This window comes from Ursus arctos, unplaced genomic scaffold, assembly GCF_023065955.2.
Source record: "Ursus arctos isolate Adak ecotype North America unplaced genomic scaffold, UrsArc2.0 scaffold_16, whole genome shotgun sequence".
NCBI classification, from domain to species: Eukaryota; Metazoa; Chordata; class Mammalia; order Carnivora; family Ursidae; genus Ursus; species Ursus arctos.
Window position 1 is genome coordinate 48,562,941 of NW_026622830.1, and position 19,156 is coordinate 48,582,096.

Here is a 19,156-nt window from a genome sequence, read left to right on the forward strand (position 1 = left end):
ATGTGTTTTCAAACTGATTAACACATTGCCATGTGCAGGCCTCTGTATTTCCATGTTAAAAAGGATAGTGAAAATCATAATTTAAAAATTGTTTACTATTGTTTGTTTTCTTTTTAATTATTAGGAGAGCTAAGTTTTAATCTTTTATTACTATTTTTGCTTTATGTATTTTGAGAAATGTCTTTAGAAACTTACAAGTTTAATAGTTCCATCTATTTCTACTCTTCATAAATTCTTGTGAAATGAGCCTTTTATTACTATGTGGTTGTTCTCCATATCCCTAAGAATGTTTTTCTGTCTTGAAACTTTTAAAACAGGATATTAATAAAGCAATACCAATCCCCTCATCCCCCTGGTGAGTAGGTAGGAAAATTCTTCTATTCATCCATCCATCCTTCTCCTATCTATCCATCCACCCATCTCTCCATCCATCCATCCATCCATCCATCCATCCATCCATCCATCCTTCTCTGTATCTATCCATCCACCCAACTTTCTATCCATCCATCTACCCAACACCCATCCATCCATCTCTCCAAACACCCATCCATCTATCTTTCTATCCATCCATCCTTCTATCCATCTATCTATCCATCCATCCCCTTCTCTAACTACCCATCCACCCACTACCCATCCATCTTTCTATCCATCTACCCATCCACCCACCATCCACCCACCCATCCATCCATCTTTCCATCCATCCATCCATCCATCCATCCATCCATCCATCCATCCATCCTTCTATCCATGCATCCACCCACCCACCCATCCATCCATCCACCTGCCCACCATCCATCTATCTAAATAAAATTAAACAGAATAGAATGCCTCTGGATGAAAACCTTAGAATTCAGTGTTCTAGTGAGGCTGGGTATGGTTTTGTGAAGTACATATGTAGACCTATATGTACATAGTTCTGAGACACGCACATGTGTATGTGTACCGCATCTTAAGGTAAAATATTTCTTCCTGTAAGTCACATAAAAATGTCTTCAACATCACTGTTTTAGATACCTGTCATAAAGAGCAGATAGCTGGACTCTATTTTTTAATCACACACTAACAATCTCTGACCAGTTACTGTTAGTCTGCTTGAGCTTATTTCCAAAGTCTAGTCTGTGACTCCTCTTTGTCCTGCTTTCCAGTCCCTTCCTTCTCTCCTTGCTGTGGGTCCCTAACACCTACTCACCCACATATTATTTAGCTTCTAAAATCTACTTCTAATGTTTCATGGCTGTCTTAATATACAATCTTTTTATTTTTTATTTTTTTAATACATAATTTTAAAACGTGGTTGAGAGCTACAATTCTGACAGCCTCTCTTCTGACATGCATCCACTATTTGGGTTCTACTTTTTTAATATAAAAAAATCAGTTCTTATCATTATTTGTTTTTAGAGCCAATGCTTACTTTGAACCACCCAAATTTTTCCCTAGTACTCCTTCCTGTATCTGAAAACCTCCTTCGGAAATCACTTTTCTTTCTCCTGAAATATGTTTGTAGGGTGGCAAACTCTCTGAGGAAAGTACCTCTGTCACCCTGCTCTTGAATGGCAACTGAATCTGACGAACAAATACAGGTCGCCAGTTACTTTTTCTCACCACTTGGAGAGAAATGTGGAGAACTGTGAATTTTTCCCTGGTTGCTTTTAGCATCATCTCTTTTTCTTTTGTACACTATTTGACTAAAATCCACCAAAGTGTAGATTTATTTCATTAACCCTGTTTGGGATCTTACGTTAGTCCTATACCTGAGGACTTCTGGTATTTGCCACTTCTAGAAAATTCTCAGCTATTGCCATTATCTCTTTGGGGTATTTCTTTTTCCTCTTTCTTTCTATTCTCTTTGAGAGCCCTGCCCAGAAATGGGTTGACCTTCTCATTCTTCATGCTACATAACGTGCTTTCATACCTACCACATGTTTATCTCTGTGGGCTATCTTTTGGGAAAATTTTCTCAGATCCACACTTCTGTTTACTAATTTTTCAGCTATATCTAATTTGCTGTTTTATCCATCCAGTGGTTTCTAGAACTTGTGTTTGGTCTTTTTTCAAATCTACTTGGTTCTTTTTAGAATAGTCTCCTGTTTCTTACTGACACTTTAAGTTCCGCCTCCTTTGGCATGCATGGACAGGCAGTATAAAGCCTAACCCTCCCAGAAGCACCTACAGGGCCCACCTGTGCCTCCAGCCTCTTGTCCACACACCTTCACTGGTGCAGACAGTGCACTGTCAGACCACTTCTTGGAGCTAAAACTGCAGCAGTCCTCCTGAGATGGGCACGTTCATTGAAAAAGCCTGCACCGTGAAGTCAGCTACATTCAAGTCAAGCTGTGTCCCGAGCTCTGTCCGTAATTGGAACTTAAATCAAGTTTGTTGCTTGTTTCCTCCGTCTTCACCTTATAAGACTGGGGAGAGCTATGTGACATACATATTTTACAGGCTGCAAATGTACAAAGAGTGCACAGCTGGCCTGGCGCCTGGCTCCAGCCACGACTCGGTGACGATACAGCAGTGGCGGCATCTTCACACCTCTGTCAGCGTCAGGTTCAGCACTGCGTGTGGCAAAGTTCTACCTCGCCCAGTCTATGCTTGCCTTTCTTTTGAGGGTTCAGGCTCCATGAAAAAGAGTAGTGCCCACTCACCTTTACTTGATATCAAGCAAAATAAATTGGCTTAAAAGAACAGAAACAGAGCTTGTATATGCAGAGGTCTACACTCCGCATCTTACTGAGCACTAGGGCTACCGTCATAATGCACTGTGCCTCTGACTTGTCCATATAAATTAAGAAGGAAATAGAATTGTATGGAATAAAAAAACCTACAGGTATTTTTAACTAACTTCTAGGTATTCCTGGCTTTTAAACACTTATTTGATTGACTGGCAAAAGAGCTGGAGGTCAAATCTCTGCTAGCCATTGATGTAACCCAACCAAACTATATTATCACGGAATATCCTGTTAGCTTGTCAGTTCCAGCTGTTTGATAAAGCTGAAAATACAAGCATATTTCTCTGGTAAACTGTAACTAGGACAAGATCGCATTTGACTAGAGATTTATTAACCTTCACATGTTTGTTTTTCTTTTCGAATGTGTCTTCTAATCGATTTGGGTGCTGAACTGAAAGTGACCAACACTGAGTACCGTCCCCAATCCACAACCACCTTTGTCTCTGTGACTGTGTCTACAAAAACGAGGGTGCCTGCGCACGGGGCTCACCTCCTCTCACACTCTAGTGTTTTACACATATGGTTTCCGGCTAACGTGTTGCTCTGCTTAACAGTGGAAAAAATTATTATTTTTTGGAGAGAACCAGAGAAAGGACAATTGTAGAGAATCCTTTTAATTCACTTTCAGTCACAGCAGTCTCACTAAGGTCAGGACGAGTCACTACCTCATTTAATTGTAGCACGTGAATGTCAAGTACACACCCAGTCCTCTCAGGCGAGCCGGAGCGTACCGGGCTCGCGAGCCGTGCTGCCCGTTCATGAGATAATTAGATGTGGTCTCCTCAGGGCTCAGGAAGTCCTGCTGCACAAAAGAATGCTAACAGGACAGAAAGGAAAAGAATGAGGAATTGAGCTCTTCGAGCGGAGGCTGAAACAAAGGAGTCCTGACAAGAGAAGTGTGACTAGCCAAAGGCCATCACCACAGAACCCCTGAGAAGCTCAGGCAGTCCAGAGTCGGTGGTGCCACAAAGACAGACGGAACAGAAGTCTAGAAGAGATCACTGGTTAATCATTACCAGCCAATTTTATTTACACAGGAGTCGTAATTACAATCAGTAAGAAAATTAAGCAAAGATGTTCATCCTCTTGTGTGTGATTTAATATGCAAACAAATCAAGTGTGAGTCACGCCAAAGTAGGTATGTAATCTTACTTCCACTCCTCTGGTGGGTGTGCAAGTTCATACTTCTCCCTCACATTGGAGACACCCATATCCAAATGGAGCCAGTGAACCTCCTCTGACCGCAGGTGACTGAGGCGAAATCCATAGCAGGCCACGTGCTTTACTTTGTGACTGTCCACTATCTTCTGAATGATCCCCTAAAACATACCCCCCACAAAAATGACTGTTATAAACAAACAGAAAAAAAACAACTGTATGCTAAAAATTAATGCAATGTGCATTTCTTTTAGTTAGTTAGCAGAAATCTTTGGTAAAAAGAGTATCAAGTTAAATAAATTACTTCATTTTTCTCAGGAATCTTTTTTCTCAAATAGTATTTTTATGAACAAGGAAGAGTTCTGAATAAAACACAAGAGGCTCTTCCCTTTTCATTAGTGATAACCGAGGCACGGAAACGTAACATGCATTTCTGCAGCTCTACCTCTGCGGCACCCCCAAAACCTGACCAAGCATTCCGGCCGCCCCCTGGAGGTCACGTGCTGAGAACTAGACCTAAGGAGGGGGTCCCACTTTCTGAACCCAGGACAGCATACTGGTTTAGACCAGGCTACAACTTCATGTCATTTCTTAAGAAACACAGTTAGAAACATACAATGAAGGCCACGCTTCTGATAGTATCCATGATGTAGGAGAAGTTACTGGAAGCTAGGCCTACCCAATCTACTATGAGCTCTCTGTCGCTTACAATGCAGCAATCTAAAATAGTCCCCAAACCTAATGCTCCTGACACACGTGCCCATGAGTTCAGAGTTGAAGGCGGCAGGGAAGGCTTCCTCGCAAAGATGAAGCTTATCCTGGGACGAGGGCAAGGAAGCCGTAACCCCGAGTCTTGACCTGTGCTCTCACGGTTGTGGAGGTCTCGTGCGTACAGGGATGTAAATGGGCAGCACATATGGAAGACTCACAGGGGAATACAGCAGAGACCATCCGCTCCCTTACGTGAAGGTGTGCTCATGATAACCACTGCACTCTTCTCAACACTTCAGGCCATTCATAATTTTTAATGAGGCTGCTATTAACATGCAAATGACTGCTAAAGAAAATCACTGTTTTTTTAAATTAGCAATTAACTGAAAGCATCATATTACTTGTAATATAAGGCACATCTTAAAAAGTTCCTACGTATACTAAATATGTCTATATTAGGGCATGATGCTGTTGATAATAAGAATGTTCCTATCCCTACTCATGAGAAAAGATAAGTAACGTGTCCTATATATGCAAAACCTGTCAAGGACCCAGTGTGTCCACACTAAAGGCATCATCACCTGCCCGTGGTCAGCCTCCCCTTCAGACTACTGGATCCCAGGAGAAGGTTGTGTATCAAGCACGGGAGAGTGACATCATCGGGGAGAAAGCACGGACAAAGGACAGGCTGGAGGAGTCAAAGGCAGATGAGCTCTCTGTGGGACAGGAAGGATGTGTGCAGCCTACAGATGTCTGGGTAAAACTGAAGTAAGCATAAATGTCCTTCCTGGCTTTTGATTCAAGGCCCAGAATTTCTGTCAGGCCACCACGAAAGACGCTGCAGGTTGTGTCTACCCAAGGGCACCCAGCCACGGGGCAGCGGGAGCCGAAACCCAGCCCGCCCCCTAGTCTTCACCTCTTGTGCTCTGGGGCAGGGGATCTGCCTAGGGGGAAGAGACAGCCATTTCGAGTAATTCTTTCAGCGGCAACTTCTGCAGCTTCTCCTTGCCAACAACACAAATCCCTGAGCTGCACAGGACAGGCACTGGCACCGCTTTCAAATTCCCATGAAAGCGCTTTGTCTTCCTGTCCCAGCTCTGCCAATTCACTACCGAGAGCACACCGACACCGGTGGCCCTCACTAAAGCTCGGGTTTTAGCACATCTCTTTACTCCACAGCAGCTCCCTGCTAGCACAGACTCCAGAGCTGCCTCTCTGCTGTTAGGGCCGAAGTCTATGTTCACATCTGTCCCCAACCCTCTGTCTCAGCAGGTCTATCCTTCGGGGACAAACAGTTTCTTACTGTTGATGTACCATCCACAGTCTGAGGGAAATCCCATCCTTTCTGGATGCCCTCCCTGATGACCCCTAGCAAAGGTTATCTTCATGACCTCTCAAGGAATGGGCACACAGATGCCTACCTGCAGAGAGGCAAGTGTACGGACGCTTAGTCCAGAGCTGTGGAGCCCAGGGGAAAGGCAGGCTCCCAATCTGGAGTTTTATGGGATAGATACAGTTTTAGTCCATTCACTTGATCACGCCACCTGAAGACACCCAGTGTGACCTCAGGTTGGGTTCTGTTGAACAAAGAGTTCCCATCCTGCAGGACCTCCTCATTAAACAAGGTAGCAACTTTCACTTTCCACTAAAAAATTAAAAGCAATAAACACACAGACATTTCCCTTTATTTCACGTTTTGCTTTTTCTTTATGCTTCCATACTGTGTTCTGTCCTGTTTCTCTAGAACTCCTGAATATCTCACTGCTGACTCAGTTTGAATGGTGGCCAAGATTATGAATACACAAGGACTTCTATATTTGAAGCTCAGTACATACACTCAGTAACTTAAATAATTTTGAGAACCAAATAGTTGGTTCTGCATAACTGAAAAATAACTTTGAGGACTAGGTATTTAGTAAGGAATGCATACTCAAAAAAAAAAAAAAAAAAAAACCCAAACCCAACAGTACTACCATATGGAAAAGTATGCATGTATTATTTCTGGAAGACGTACATTCAGAAAAAGATCTCTAGGGAGATAACAGGACAAGGCTTTATAATTTGCCACTAATGGCAGCTGAATTACATTTAAATTTCTCATCCTGGTTTGATGTCCCAGGACAATCCTACCCTACAGTATATAAACCTACACTTTGCTACTCTGAACTATCCCTTTACTCATCTGTATCATATCCCAGAATTTGGAAATATATAATTTTCCTGATTAATTTTCACATGAGATATTCGCAGGAAAAGAATTCTTCTTGAGGATGAAAAGACACTAGCCAGTGTGTACACGAGGCTCCCATCTCATCAGGAACAGAGCACGTGGCCTCAGAGCCATTCTACTACGGGGGGACAGTTATTGTCTTGTCAGCTTCCTTGCTCCGGGGGAGAAAGGGAAGTGGAGGTGCACGCAATTCTGCTATGAACGAGCTTCTAGCTGGCATCGTACACATGCAGCAGCACTGCTTAGAAACAGACGCACTGGGTCAAAAGCTACTTTAAAATGTGACGTTTTGGAAGTATGGCCACCAGGGAAACTATACCAATTATACTTGGCACACAATGTTAGAGACTGTCCTTCACCTCATGCCAATGCTGGGTAAAATTAATCTTAAAGTGTTTATCGATGTGACGGACCATAGAAGGGGGGGCATTTCATTATTATAATTTACATTTCCCTCATTATATACTAGTGAGATGACACTGTACTTTCATTTCTAAAAGTTCTTTTTATGATTCTGCTTGGTTCCACTTGGTCACTTATCTTTCAGACTATGCTCTAGAAAGAAATAATGACCTTTCCACTGGTAGAAAGAAATCCTGCAAACCATTCCTTCATGTTCATCCACTCTTGAATGTTCACTCACTCTTTTGGTCATTTGCATCTAGCCTACATCTGGTGGTAAGACAGCACCCTTAGCCTCCAAAGCCTTAATCTAGAAGGAGAGAGGTGAGCATGAACAGTCTGTGGGGAAGGTGGCAACAAGATAACAAGAGATACTTGCTGTGTCTAGCTGTCTTCTCACAGTGATTTGCAAGATGTCTTTATTCTGAGAGAGATCTAAAACCACACACTGTGTTGTGAACAGTGCTCGTGTCTCTACTTCCCCCCAGGAGTTACAAGTGCACTCATCACTACTGATCTGTTTGTTACAACATCCAGCCGTTATTTTTCTGCGTCTCTCTTTCAGATGCTCCTCACAGTAAGGAAACCGACAGCTGTTACTGTCCTCGGCTCCTCCTGTGCAGGTCTTTCTGTACCACAAAGAAGGCGTGGAGATCCACACCCTGCTCTCCAACATGAGCGCAGCCCTTCTGTCGGCTCAGCACTCACGCAGAAGTCGGCCCCAACTCGGCCAAGACAAAGCACGCCTGTGTCTATCTGCTCCCTACTGCTGCTGTAACCAATAACCACACACGGAGGGGCTTAAAAGAACACAAACGTATACTTCTCCGTTCTGGAAGATCCCAAATCTGAAATGGGTCTCACTGGGCTAAAATCCAGGTGTTGGAAGGGATGTGCTGCTTTCTGGAAGCTCTCGGCCGGCCTTCTCCAGCTGCTAGAGGCCCCTCTGTGCGTCTGCACTGCAGCCAACCCTTCATCCGCAGTCCCCTCCCTCGGACCACAGCCAGTAAAGGTCTGCGGCTCCTCATCTCCCCCATCTCAAGGTCATCTTCATCTCGGTAACATCTTCAAAGTCCCTTCTGCCATGGAAGGTCACATATACACAGGTTCTAGATTAGGATGTGGACCTCTTTAAGGGCCATTCTTCTCTCTACCACAATCGCCATCTCTAAGCATCTAGTGATAAGAGAATTCTTTCTCATGCTCTTACTGTCTCATATTCTTCTTAACACTGCTTTTGAGTCTGTTTTTTTCCTTAAGGATTTTCTTTCTAGTTTCTTCCTGGATGATACTCTCCCTCCATTAAAGGAATAATTTAACTAAAATCTCTGTAGTCCTTTCCTGCACCAAAGTTATCTGAAAAACCATAATCAGTGTTCGAGCTTTTAAATGCACATTCACCCGATCCTCTATCAGACAGAAAAAGTTTACGTTTGAGACACACATAAGGCATCTGTGACACCACCTAGCAGTGAACACTGGAGACCACGGGACTACCACACACTGAGTTCCCCAGGCAGCCCTCTGGGCTGAACTCAGGGAAAACTGCCTGCTGGCTGCCTTCCCCTACGGCCACTAGCCATTCTTAGCACAGCACTGTTCACAGAGCTCCTAACTCCCACAAACTCAGAGAATCCCACACTGTTCACGTGTCTGCCCACTCTGGTCAGCAAGCCGATTTTAAATTGATCAGAATGCTTCTCTCTACTGTTATTCTTCCTACTACCAGCTTGGTTACAATAGTTAGTCCTAATCCAACCAACTCCATTCACCTTTTAGCAAACTACAGGACTGAATTTCTTGTGTTCACTTCCTCTTACAGGTTCAGGTAATTACATCACCTTCCTCTAGAGGCTCACGACGAGCACTGAAACCTCGCAGTGTACTACGTAGTCAGGAAAGGGCACTGGGCCTGTTAATAAACTTGAAGATAACTTTGAAGGTGACAAGAATATTGTCCAACAACTCAACTGCAACTTAATCTTTAGCAGCATTATATGGTACTTGCCCAGATTTGGTGTCTGGGTATAAAATGGATTATTCTAGACCCTGTGATTTAAGGAAAATAGTAACAAGGTAGGAATGAAGGTCTGACAGAAGTTATCAGTAAGGACAGGTATGGTTTTCAATAGGTGTAATCTCTGATTATCAATTCAATTTCTTTTACGGTCATCAGTCTACTACTTTCTACTTCTGCAACCAATGTTCCTAATTTACATTTCTATCAGAAGTACTCCATTTCATCTAGGATTCGTGTAGTTACTAAAATGGGGCTCTGTCAAGCACCAGTCTGTGTGCCTGCTAGGCCCTGCTGAAGATGCCGGGGACAATACCAGGAGGCAGAAAGGCCCCTGCTGTCACAGAGCTTACGGTCTACGGGAAGAAAGCAGAGAATAAAAGAGCAAACAAATCAAGAAACAAGACAATCTCAGCAAGGACAAATCATCATCAAAATGGGGTGATGGGCAATAGAAAAGGTGGCAGAGAGGGAGCTCTCTGGGGCTGAGAGGCCGAGGGAACGAGGGCAGTCACTGGAAATAAGAACAGGCCACAAAGAGCCAGATCCTGTAGGTCCTCGTAGGCTGCTGAAGGAATCTGGCTTTCCTCTGAGAGAAATGGGGAGTTGCTGGAGGTTTTGAGCAAATGACTGATTACAAGACTGGCATGTTAGAGAAACGGCGCAGGAAGCTGAAAGTCAAAGGGAGCGAGCTGGAGGAGAGAAGGTCATGGGGCGCGACAGGGAGAGGAGAGTCAGGGGCTTCTGAAGGACCTGAACGTTCACCCTACATGAGACAGGAAGCCACAGGAAGGTTCTGAGTTGAGGAGTGACACGCTCTGGCTTTCATTTTCATAGGGTCACCTGGCTGCTGGGCTGTGAACAGACTCAGGGGTTCCAGGGGGACAGCGGGATGTCAGGAGACCATGTGGCTCGAAGAAGGTGTCGCAGTAGGGGTCAGATGAAGTGGGTGGATTCTAGGTGCATCTGGGGACCGTGTGGCAGGACCGGCTAACGTACTGGGTGTAGGGCGTAAGCAAAGGAGGAGCAACAGATGATTCTAAGTGTCTGAAAGAAGGGAAGCCCTCAGACTGACACACAGTCCTTTCAGAGTCAGAAGCGTAGAGACGGAGGAGAGGGGCAGATGCAGCTGGGCGGCACACAGGTCCCAAGTTCAGAGGGAGACCAGTCAGAATGAGGGCAGGTGTGGAAAAGGCAGAGCTGGATTAAATGGTGGTCACAGCTTGAAGAGACCAAGAAGATGGAGGAGAGGTGCACGGGGGCTGCACGGAGACCACAGCACGGTGGTGACCTGTGGCCGCCTGCATCCCTACAGCACTTCTTTCTGGGTTCACGGATCTGTTCTATTATGTCTCCTGTTTTCTTAAAGACAGCCTGTGGGATTAACGTTCTACACCCTTATTTCTCTAAAGACACCTTCATTCCCAGTCTTCATGATTGGTAGTCTGTCTGGAAGACTTCTGCGGTACAACTCACTTTCCTGAGCCCTGAGAAGATGCTGTTCCAGTGTTGTCCTGCATCCAGCATTGCTGATGAAAAGTTTGATGTAAATGTCATTCTGTTTCCCAAGTAGGGGATTCCTCTGGTAGAATCTGGAATTTTCTATACACCCTTATTATTCTGAAGTACCACTACAATGTTTCTAGATGACCATTCTTATTCAATATAGTCCGGCATGAGTTAACCCCAATCTGAGCTCTGGAGCTGCCTGGGCCTTGCTACTGACCCGGGGCCAACGCTATGGCCGAGGTAGGTGATGTCTGCCCCCATGGGCTGCTGCTTATTTAGGGGCAGGATGCGCCAGTCTGCCAGCACTTGGCAGGAATCATGACCGGCGTTATGACTCGCACCTGATTTTGGTCGCATCTGGGCAGCCACACCAGCCAGGTTGAGGCAGATGACGTAGACAGAACGTGCTTACGTGCCCATCTCACAGAAACCCCCCCCCCCCGAAGAAGGTGCTGGGCCTCCTCCTACACAGGTGGCCACGTGGGCCAGGGATGGCCTCCGAGTGTCCGAGGCCATGAGGCCTGCACCTGAGACACTGCTTTGTACGCTTTGCCTATAAATGGTGGAGTCCTAGGAATCCTTTCAACAACCATTTAAATTAATTAAAATAAAGTAGCACATATCTGTAAAAGGAGTAAAATTACTAACTGCAGCATGAGAAATAAAACCTCTATAATGAATTACAACAAGAATCCAGATATTTTCTCAACGCCTCCAAAGGTGCTGGTTCTTGAGTCAAGCAAATTACTTTCTACTGAGCACAACTGTCTAGCAGAAATGAAAATGCAAGCTGTACATGTTCCTTTAAAATTTCTAAAAATAAATAAATAGAAATGGGTGAATTCCATTTTAATAACATATTCCATTTAACCTACTATATGTCAAGAACATGATCTTTTCAACAGGCAATCAAAACAGGTTATTAATAAGATATTTTACCTTCTTTTTTCACACTAAGTCTTCAAAACCTTGTATTTTTACACTTACAAGACATCGGCTAAGACTGGCTACGCCCGGGTGTCCACCTGCTGCACACAGTGCCCAGAGCAGGCAGTGCAGCAGGGTGGGGTCTGAATCGAATTATTCAGCTCCTTTGGGTTGTTTTCTAATATTCGGTTACTTTGGATAACAGTAAGCTATCTCTTTTCAGAAACTGGGTGGCCTGGCTTCCTCTTTGCTACCATTATTAAATGGTCTGTTGCTTTCTACCAAGTGCCTATGCTTCCAATCTGAACTCAGCCCCGCACCCATTTCTGCCGGAGGTCACTGGGCCTCAAACGCAGCCACGTTCCTTCCACTGTACCCCTAATGATATATGCCGGTTCCTTTATCTGTAGTGTTCCTTGTGTGGTGCTTCTTGGGGAGAAAGACTGCATGGACATGTGCTTCAGTACTATTCTGTTCAGTTGTGCAAATCCATTACTTTAGAATTAAACTACTGCATTTTCAAATGTTATAGCATTAAATGAACATGAGTGATGAATAACGCCCACCTTCCATCACAGGAAAAGCTGTGGTGAACCAATGCCAACTCAGAGTTCTTTGCCTCAAGGTGAAATCATCAACTGATGGGACCTATTTAATTTCAAACATTTATCAATTACTATGAAGTAAAACCACCTGGTTCTCAGTCACATGGATTTGCTCATATTGATCTTCATAAAGGTCCGACGAATATGTTCTCATAACTTAGGAATGTGAATCTGGTTTAAGTTCTTCTTCACAATATAAACGTTTTCATCTGGTAAGTTTGTAACATTGGCTAAAGGCTTGACATGTGCCCAGGGATCATTGGTTTTCTCCTTGATATGGATCCTCTTGTGTATAGTAAATTTGATACCAAAACACCTTTGTCGTGGAGCCTTTCCACGGTGCATTTTCAGTTATAATCAATCTTGAATGTTTGCTAAATGTCTTGTCAAATTCACATCTCTGAAAGGGCTCCCCTCCTGTACAAATACTCGGAAGTTTATTAAGGCTGATGCAGTGCTTTAAGAGACTTCCTCATTCACTGTAACTGAAATTCACAAAGACTAGAACATATACTAAGAGCCTTCCCATAAGCTCTACATTTGCAAGGTTTCTCTCCAATATGAATCTTCCAATTAACATTAAGGTAGAACACTGGCTGCTGGCCTTTCTACCAAGTGACTCTGTTTATAAAATTAAATATAAAATAAAACTATGGGAAAGCTAGAAAAAGCTATCGAGCTTCATAAAAAGTTGAAGCTTTTTAAAACAAGAGACTACTATATTTCAATTATACCACAAGTAGATGTTAGTACATATTTAAACCCTGAATGAATTATTCACCTTTGAATAATTAATCCACCTGAACAGTGAGTACTGCAATATTATAGAGGTAATGGAAATTACATAGAACTTCAATGTAATACTGTGCCCTTCAATCTAAATTCTGTCAATCCCTTTAATTTGCTTAAAAGTACTTAAGGCATATAAGTTTAAGAGCAGCAGATTAAATAGCTTCATTAGTATAAAAAGAAAGGGGGGAAAAAAGATGTATCTGTTCATCCTGGCATTGGACACTGTCCTCCTTAGAGAAGAACACGGAGTAGGCAGAGGGAAGGAAGGAGCAGTTTCTCTGTAACACCTGGCCAAAGTAAACACCTGCTGAAAACTGGCGTCCTGAACTCAGTTGTCTGAAACCACACTGCTACCCTCTCACTCCCCACTCTCAGCAATCTTGGCCCACGAAGCGCCTCTCACCTCTCTTGGCCACGATGCTCACTGGCCGCCCACAGGCTACCACCCACACTCAACATTACTCACACAGGCAACCTCGCCACCAGGATTGCCTTGGGAAGCACACTCTGCACTGCAACTAAGGCCATGGGTGTCTCCTCCCCACCACAGTAGACAGTAAGCTGTATAAGCAGGGACCCTTTATATCCCCAGAACCTTGACAAATGTCTGGTGTGTGGAACCAATCAGTTTTTGAAGAACCTATCCTATCTGGAGTCATGCAGATACCTTCAAAATTCACTTTATAGAAAATAATTTATTTCCTAAGTATTAGAGGTTGTTTTAATTGCTTTGTTCTCTTATGTCCTAAAATGTTAAAAAAAAAAAAAAAAGAGAGAAAAACATCAATAGCATTATATGAATAACATGATTCAGTTATTATTTTCCTAAGATATGTTACAATTAAAATTCTGTCAGTCACATATTAAGTGAATAAATAATATAAAGAAAAAGTTAACATCACTGTAATATGGGAATAAAAATTTTTATCTTTTTTGGTGTGTGCCATTAACCTAGGCCCATGTAACTTTAATGTCCATGAAGGGTCTCTCCCAGGAAAATGCACTTACCCTGACATCGGTAGCATCTCCATGCCTGATCATACTGGCCCAAGCAGCTGGCTCACTGCTGTTTTCAAAATAATGAAAGACCTTCAACACTCGCTCCATTGCCCCAGGGGAACATTCCACTCCGGTACCCAGGTGAGTTGTGGTACTCGAATTTGGTGTGTGATTCAAGTTTGGGTCAAGGTAAGCAGCTGCCATTATTTTGCTAGATGCTATGTATCTGTCATACTCTAGAAGGGGGAAAAAAAAGCTGTCAGTGTACCATATTTGAAATCTATTAAAATGTGGTTAAAATCTATTAAAACATGATATACTGATCCTTATATTAACAACACTGCTCTATGTTCTTCCCCTATGGTCATGTCATATGCAGAAGGTGAGCATCGGGAGAGCAGAGACCTGACTGACCAAGATAATCGCTGTACTCTCCTGCACCCAGAGCACTACCGAATTCACAATAGCATAACAAATATTTGTTAAATTTTCTTAACAAATTAAAAGACCAGGAGTCCTATTTTAGCTCTGTCAAACATTCACCATGTTATCTATGAACAATGTCACCTCACCGTCCACCCTTTTAAAATCACAGCCTTTAAATCTGTGGGAAAACCTCCCAGGAAAGCCAAATATGTTAATTTTGCTGACTACTTCTGAAAACCTATACATGAGATGCAAGTTCTTTCTTCATACAATAAAAATGCAATGAGTGGTCATGACACATACGAGGCACTGGTGACAAAAACCCCAGAGTTAAAACCAAGTCCTCCCACTTATCCAGTCCCTCAGCAGGAGAGTCAGACAAGTCACAACTGAAAATAAAACGAAACCAGAAAGCACAAACCAACCACTGTCTGGTCTGTCGGTGTGATAGGAAGACTTCCATTTGAATGTGGGGCAATAGCTTGGCCAACATGAACACTCCCACTGAGAAAAGTCAGGTTAAAAACCAGACCAACGGGGCGCCTGGGTGGCACAGCGGCTAAGCGTCTGCCTTCGGCTCAGGGCGTGATCCCGGCGTTGTGGGATCGAGCCTGACATCAGGCTCTTCTGCTATGAGCCTGCTTCTTCCTCTCCCACTCCCCCTGCTTGTGTTCCCTCTCTCGCTGGCTGTCTCTGTCTCTGTCGAATAAATATATAATATCTTTAAAAAAAAGAGAAAAAAAAAAAACCAGACCAACGTTTGGAGTCCAAGATATTGTGAGGCAACCAGGACAGCAGGGGACATAGGTGGAGACATGAAGAGACACTGAACAACAGCTGCCTCTTCCCAAAGGGCATTTGCCAATTCTGGGCCTTCAAGAGCCTGAAGATCCAAGAAAAAGCCACCAATGAGAGAGAAACCAGCTGAGCTTTTGGCAGTGAGAGACCAAGTTATGAGCATGGGGACCCTAGGACTCTGGTGAGCAGGACAGGCTGGAGAACTGAGCCACACACTCCGCTAGTTGTCCCTTTAAGATAGTTACCAATCCTGAAACCAAGCCCAACGGGAGCCATTAGAAGCTCAGTGAAGCTGAAGACAGGCAGAAGAGACTAGGAGTCCACCTGGGCCCAGCAGACAAAACGGGAACAGCATGACAGACAAACTCAACCTAACCAACAGAAAGCACTACACCCAAGCGCAATTCACCTCCGCAAGAGAAGTACCCACTAACTACGCACAGGAGGCAGTCACTAAAACTGACCACGTGGCGGGTGAAAGAGCAAGATTCAATAAATATCAAAGGACTAAAATTATTAAAAGTATATTCTGTCTCTAGCATTAAAGCTGGACAACAACAAAATAATTAAAAAATCACCAACTGTCTGGAAAAAAATCACCGTTTGGAAATTAAGCAACATATTTCAAGTAACCCATTAGCCAAAAAGAAACTCAAAGTATTCTCAATTCAACAATACAATTAAAAAGAAAGATCAATACTACATGCAGACAGAGCTGTCATTAGAATAAAATCTACGCTTTTATTATTTTTTTTAAAGACTTCATTTTTAAGTCATCTCTACACCCAGCCTGGGGCTTGAACTTACAACCCTGAGATCAAGTGTTGCACGTTCCACCTACTGAGTCAGCCTGGCGTCCCTAAGATCAATACTCTTAAATGCATGTATTAGAAATGAAGATTGGAAATTAATCATCTAAATATCCATATTTCACAGTACAATTTGGAAGTTGAACAAAATCAAGGTTTGTTTTTGTTTTTTTTTTTTAACAAGAATAATGCAACTGATAAACCTCTAGCAAGACTAATCAAGGAAAAAAAAGATAAGGCGAAAACTAATGACAGCAAGAATGAAGCAGAACAGATAACAGAATGTTAATAATAGGAAGTAATGATAGAATATCAGATATTATTAAGAATATCATGAACTATGTCAATGAACATAAAAGTTGAGATGCATACACAATTCTTTTTTAAAAGATTTTATTTATTTATTTAACAGAGAAAGAGCACAAAAGCTGGCAGAGGGGCAGAGGGAGAGGGAGAAGGAGGAGGAGGCACCCCAGTGAGCAGGAAGCCTAGCTTGGGGCTTGATCTCAGGACCCTGGGATCATGACCAAAGCCGAAGGCGGACACCTAACCGACGGAGCCACCCAGGTACCCTGAGATGGGGCATACACAATTCTTTACAAAGTACAACTTAAGCCCAAGCCATTAGAAACTGCTGCTGTACGAAACCAAAACCATAAATATAAAGCCCATTTAAATAGACCTATTCCGTTAAAAATGGTCAATCTGCAATTAAAATTCTTCCCACAAAGGAATATCTGAATTCTTTCAATAATTTAAGGAAGGATAATATTAATCTTACAGAAATTCTTCCACTGAACAAAAAGGGAACATTTCCCAACTTATCTTATGAAACCAGCAAAACACTGACACAAAACCAGTCAAGGACAATATGAGAAAGGGTACGAATCAATCTTTCTTACAAACACAGGTGCAATAATCTTTAAAAAAAAAAAAAAGATCAGCAAATGTCATCACGCAATATTTCATAATGTATCATGACCAAGAGGGACCCGTCAGAGGAAGGCAAGGGTGGATAAACACTCAGACAGAGGTCTCTGTTTGCAGCAGTCTTCGTCACACTGTCAGAGCACGGGAGCCACCAAGACACCCTACAGCAGGTGAAAGGAAAAAAAACACTGTGGTCTATCCAGGCAATGGAATATTTAGTGCTAAAAAGCAATGAGCTACCAAACCATGAAAAGACTTGGAGGAAACTTCAATGCGTATTACTAAGTGAGAGAAGCCGATCACATTATATGATTCCAAATATATGACATTCTAGGAATGGCAAACCCACAGAGACAGTAAAAATTTCAGTGGATGCAGAGTTTGGGGGGGGGCAAGGATGAAAAAGTGGAGCAAAAAGGACTTTTCAGGCAGCAAAAAGATTATGTAGGACAGTATAATGAGGATACATGTCATTATATATCTGTGCAAACCCGCAGAACGTACACCACAAGAGTGACCCTACAGTAAACCGTGGACTTCGGCGATAACTGATGGGTCCATGTAGGTTCACCAGTTATAACAGATGTACCACTCTGCTGGGGGATGCTGATAATGGGGAAGTGTAGCAAAAAGCCTCGCTTGGGACTTCTCATTCCATAGTTGAGACCTGCTCAGGCATCAGAGCTCTGACACTCAGCACACTGCCCCAGGCAGCACTGCGGGGAGGGTGGGGGAGGGGGGTGCAGGGCAGGGCTTCCTAAAACGGAATGCTAATCTCGCTGCTGACTATCGGAGCCTCCGCTCTCCCTTGAACACAGAAGATAGACACCTTTTCTGCTCTTGAAAGAAGTAGGGCAGTCCCAAGTCAGGGTGTGAGGAAACAAGGTGCTGACAAAACTTGGAGTTCAAGCTGGGCCTCACCCCACAGTCTGATATAAATACTCCATAAAATAGCACAGATGCAAGAGAGGAAGCAAAAAACTCCCAGAGTTCCCTAGCTGATATTCACTATAACACCCCAAGATCCCACCAAGACAGCAAACTGATTCTCCTTGAAATATGCCAGCCCTTTAATAAAACTTGAGATGTCTGCCAGAACATGAGAGAAGGAGCAAAGAATGCAAACTGTTACAGCTCAATTTTAAAAACTTCAGACATAAACAAGTTTGGAGAGTTTTTAAGAAGTTGGTGATGACCCTAGTTACAGGAAATCCTTAAACAAACTAGACTGCTGTAAAAACCTTCCTCTCCCAAATGTTGTTCTTTCACACAAGATTCGGGTTTCTCTTCTCATCAAGAGTCTAATCTGAATACACTAAATTTCCTATATTGATTTTACTTAACAAAGAGCTAACGTTACTTAAATATTTAATGTTATATCAATACGTGACCGCCTGTATTTTCCAAAAGTCGCTGTGAAAGTGCCTCCTGCTCCAGTGTGACTCTGCCTCTCTCTTCCACAGGTGGAGGCCACGTTCCTTCCCCTCACATCTGGGGGGGCTCCTGACGCACCTAAGAAACATCCCGCGCCAGGTATTAAGAGGCAAACTAGGTTCCCTTGGTTCTCTTGGGCTGCTCGCTCATGAAACCCAACCACATGCTACCCAGAAGCGCAAGAAGCCCGAGAACTGAGCTCCAAGAACCAAAGCCTGAGCTGAGCTGCCCGCTGACAGGCAGCATCGAGTTCCGAGGCCCGTGGCAGAGCCAGCCTCCGAGTGGGCCCTCTGGCTGCCCGCTGTGCCTCCTGAGCTCCCGCCACATGGAAACAGCTGTCCCTGCGGAGCCCTGTCCAGACAACAGATTGGAACAAAATAATTCTTGTCATTTTAAGCCACTAAGTGTTGGGATGACTTGTTATCAGCAAAGATAACTAATATCGCATGGATCCCAACTAAAGGAAGCACGGGTGGTTCTCGCTTTGCACAGGAGTGTGGGGCCTACGATGACTTGACAAAAGTGGTTTGAACAGCACTTGCCTTCTTCTTCCCCTCGCTCTATGACTAAAGACACGGAGTAAGTATCTTTCCAATGCCTTGGCAAACTGTCATGCTCCTTTCTAAGTTTTGGGTCAGCCTCCATCATTATAGCCTCGTACATTCAGTGTCGTAAGCCAC

General features: G+C 43.5%; 1 protein-coding gene across 2 annotated transcripts in view; it reads right to left on the reverse strand.

Annotated features, from left to right (window-relative positions):
* LOC125281393 (focal adhesion kinase 1-like) overlaps positions 1-19,156 on the reverse strand; it is a 98,085-nt gene that overhangs the window by 24,147 nt on the left and 54,782 nt on the right. Inside the window, exons 4-5 of one of the 2 annotated variants that reach the window (XM_057312741.1) lie at positions 14,089-14,315; positions 3,721-4,048 (exon numbers count right to left, since the gene is read on the reverse strand). In XM_057312741.1, coding sequence (XP_057168724.1) covers positions 3,878-4,048; positions 14,089-14,283 — 366 coding nt within the window. In that variant the 5' untranslated portion in view covers positions 14,284-14,315 and the 3' untranslated portion in view covers positions 3,721-3,877. Of the gene's footprint in view, positions 1-3,720; positions 4,049-14,088; positions 14,316-19,156 lie in introns of those variants that run through there. The other variant, XM_057312740.1, reaches the window with a different exon arrangement.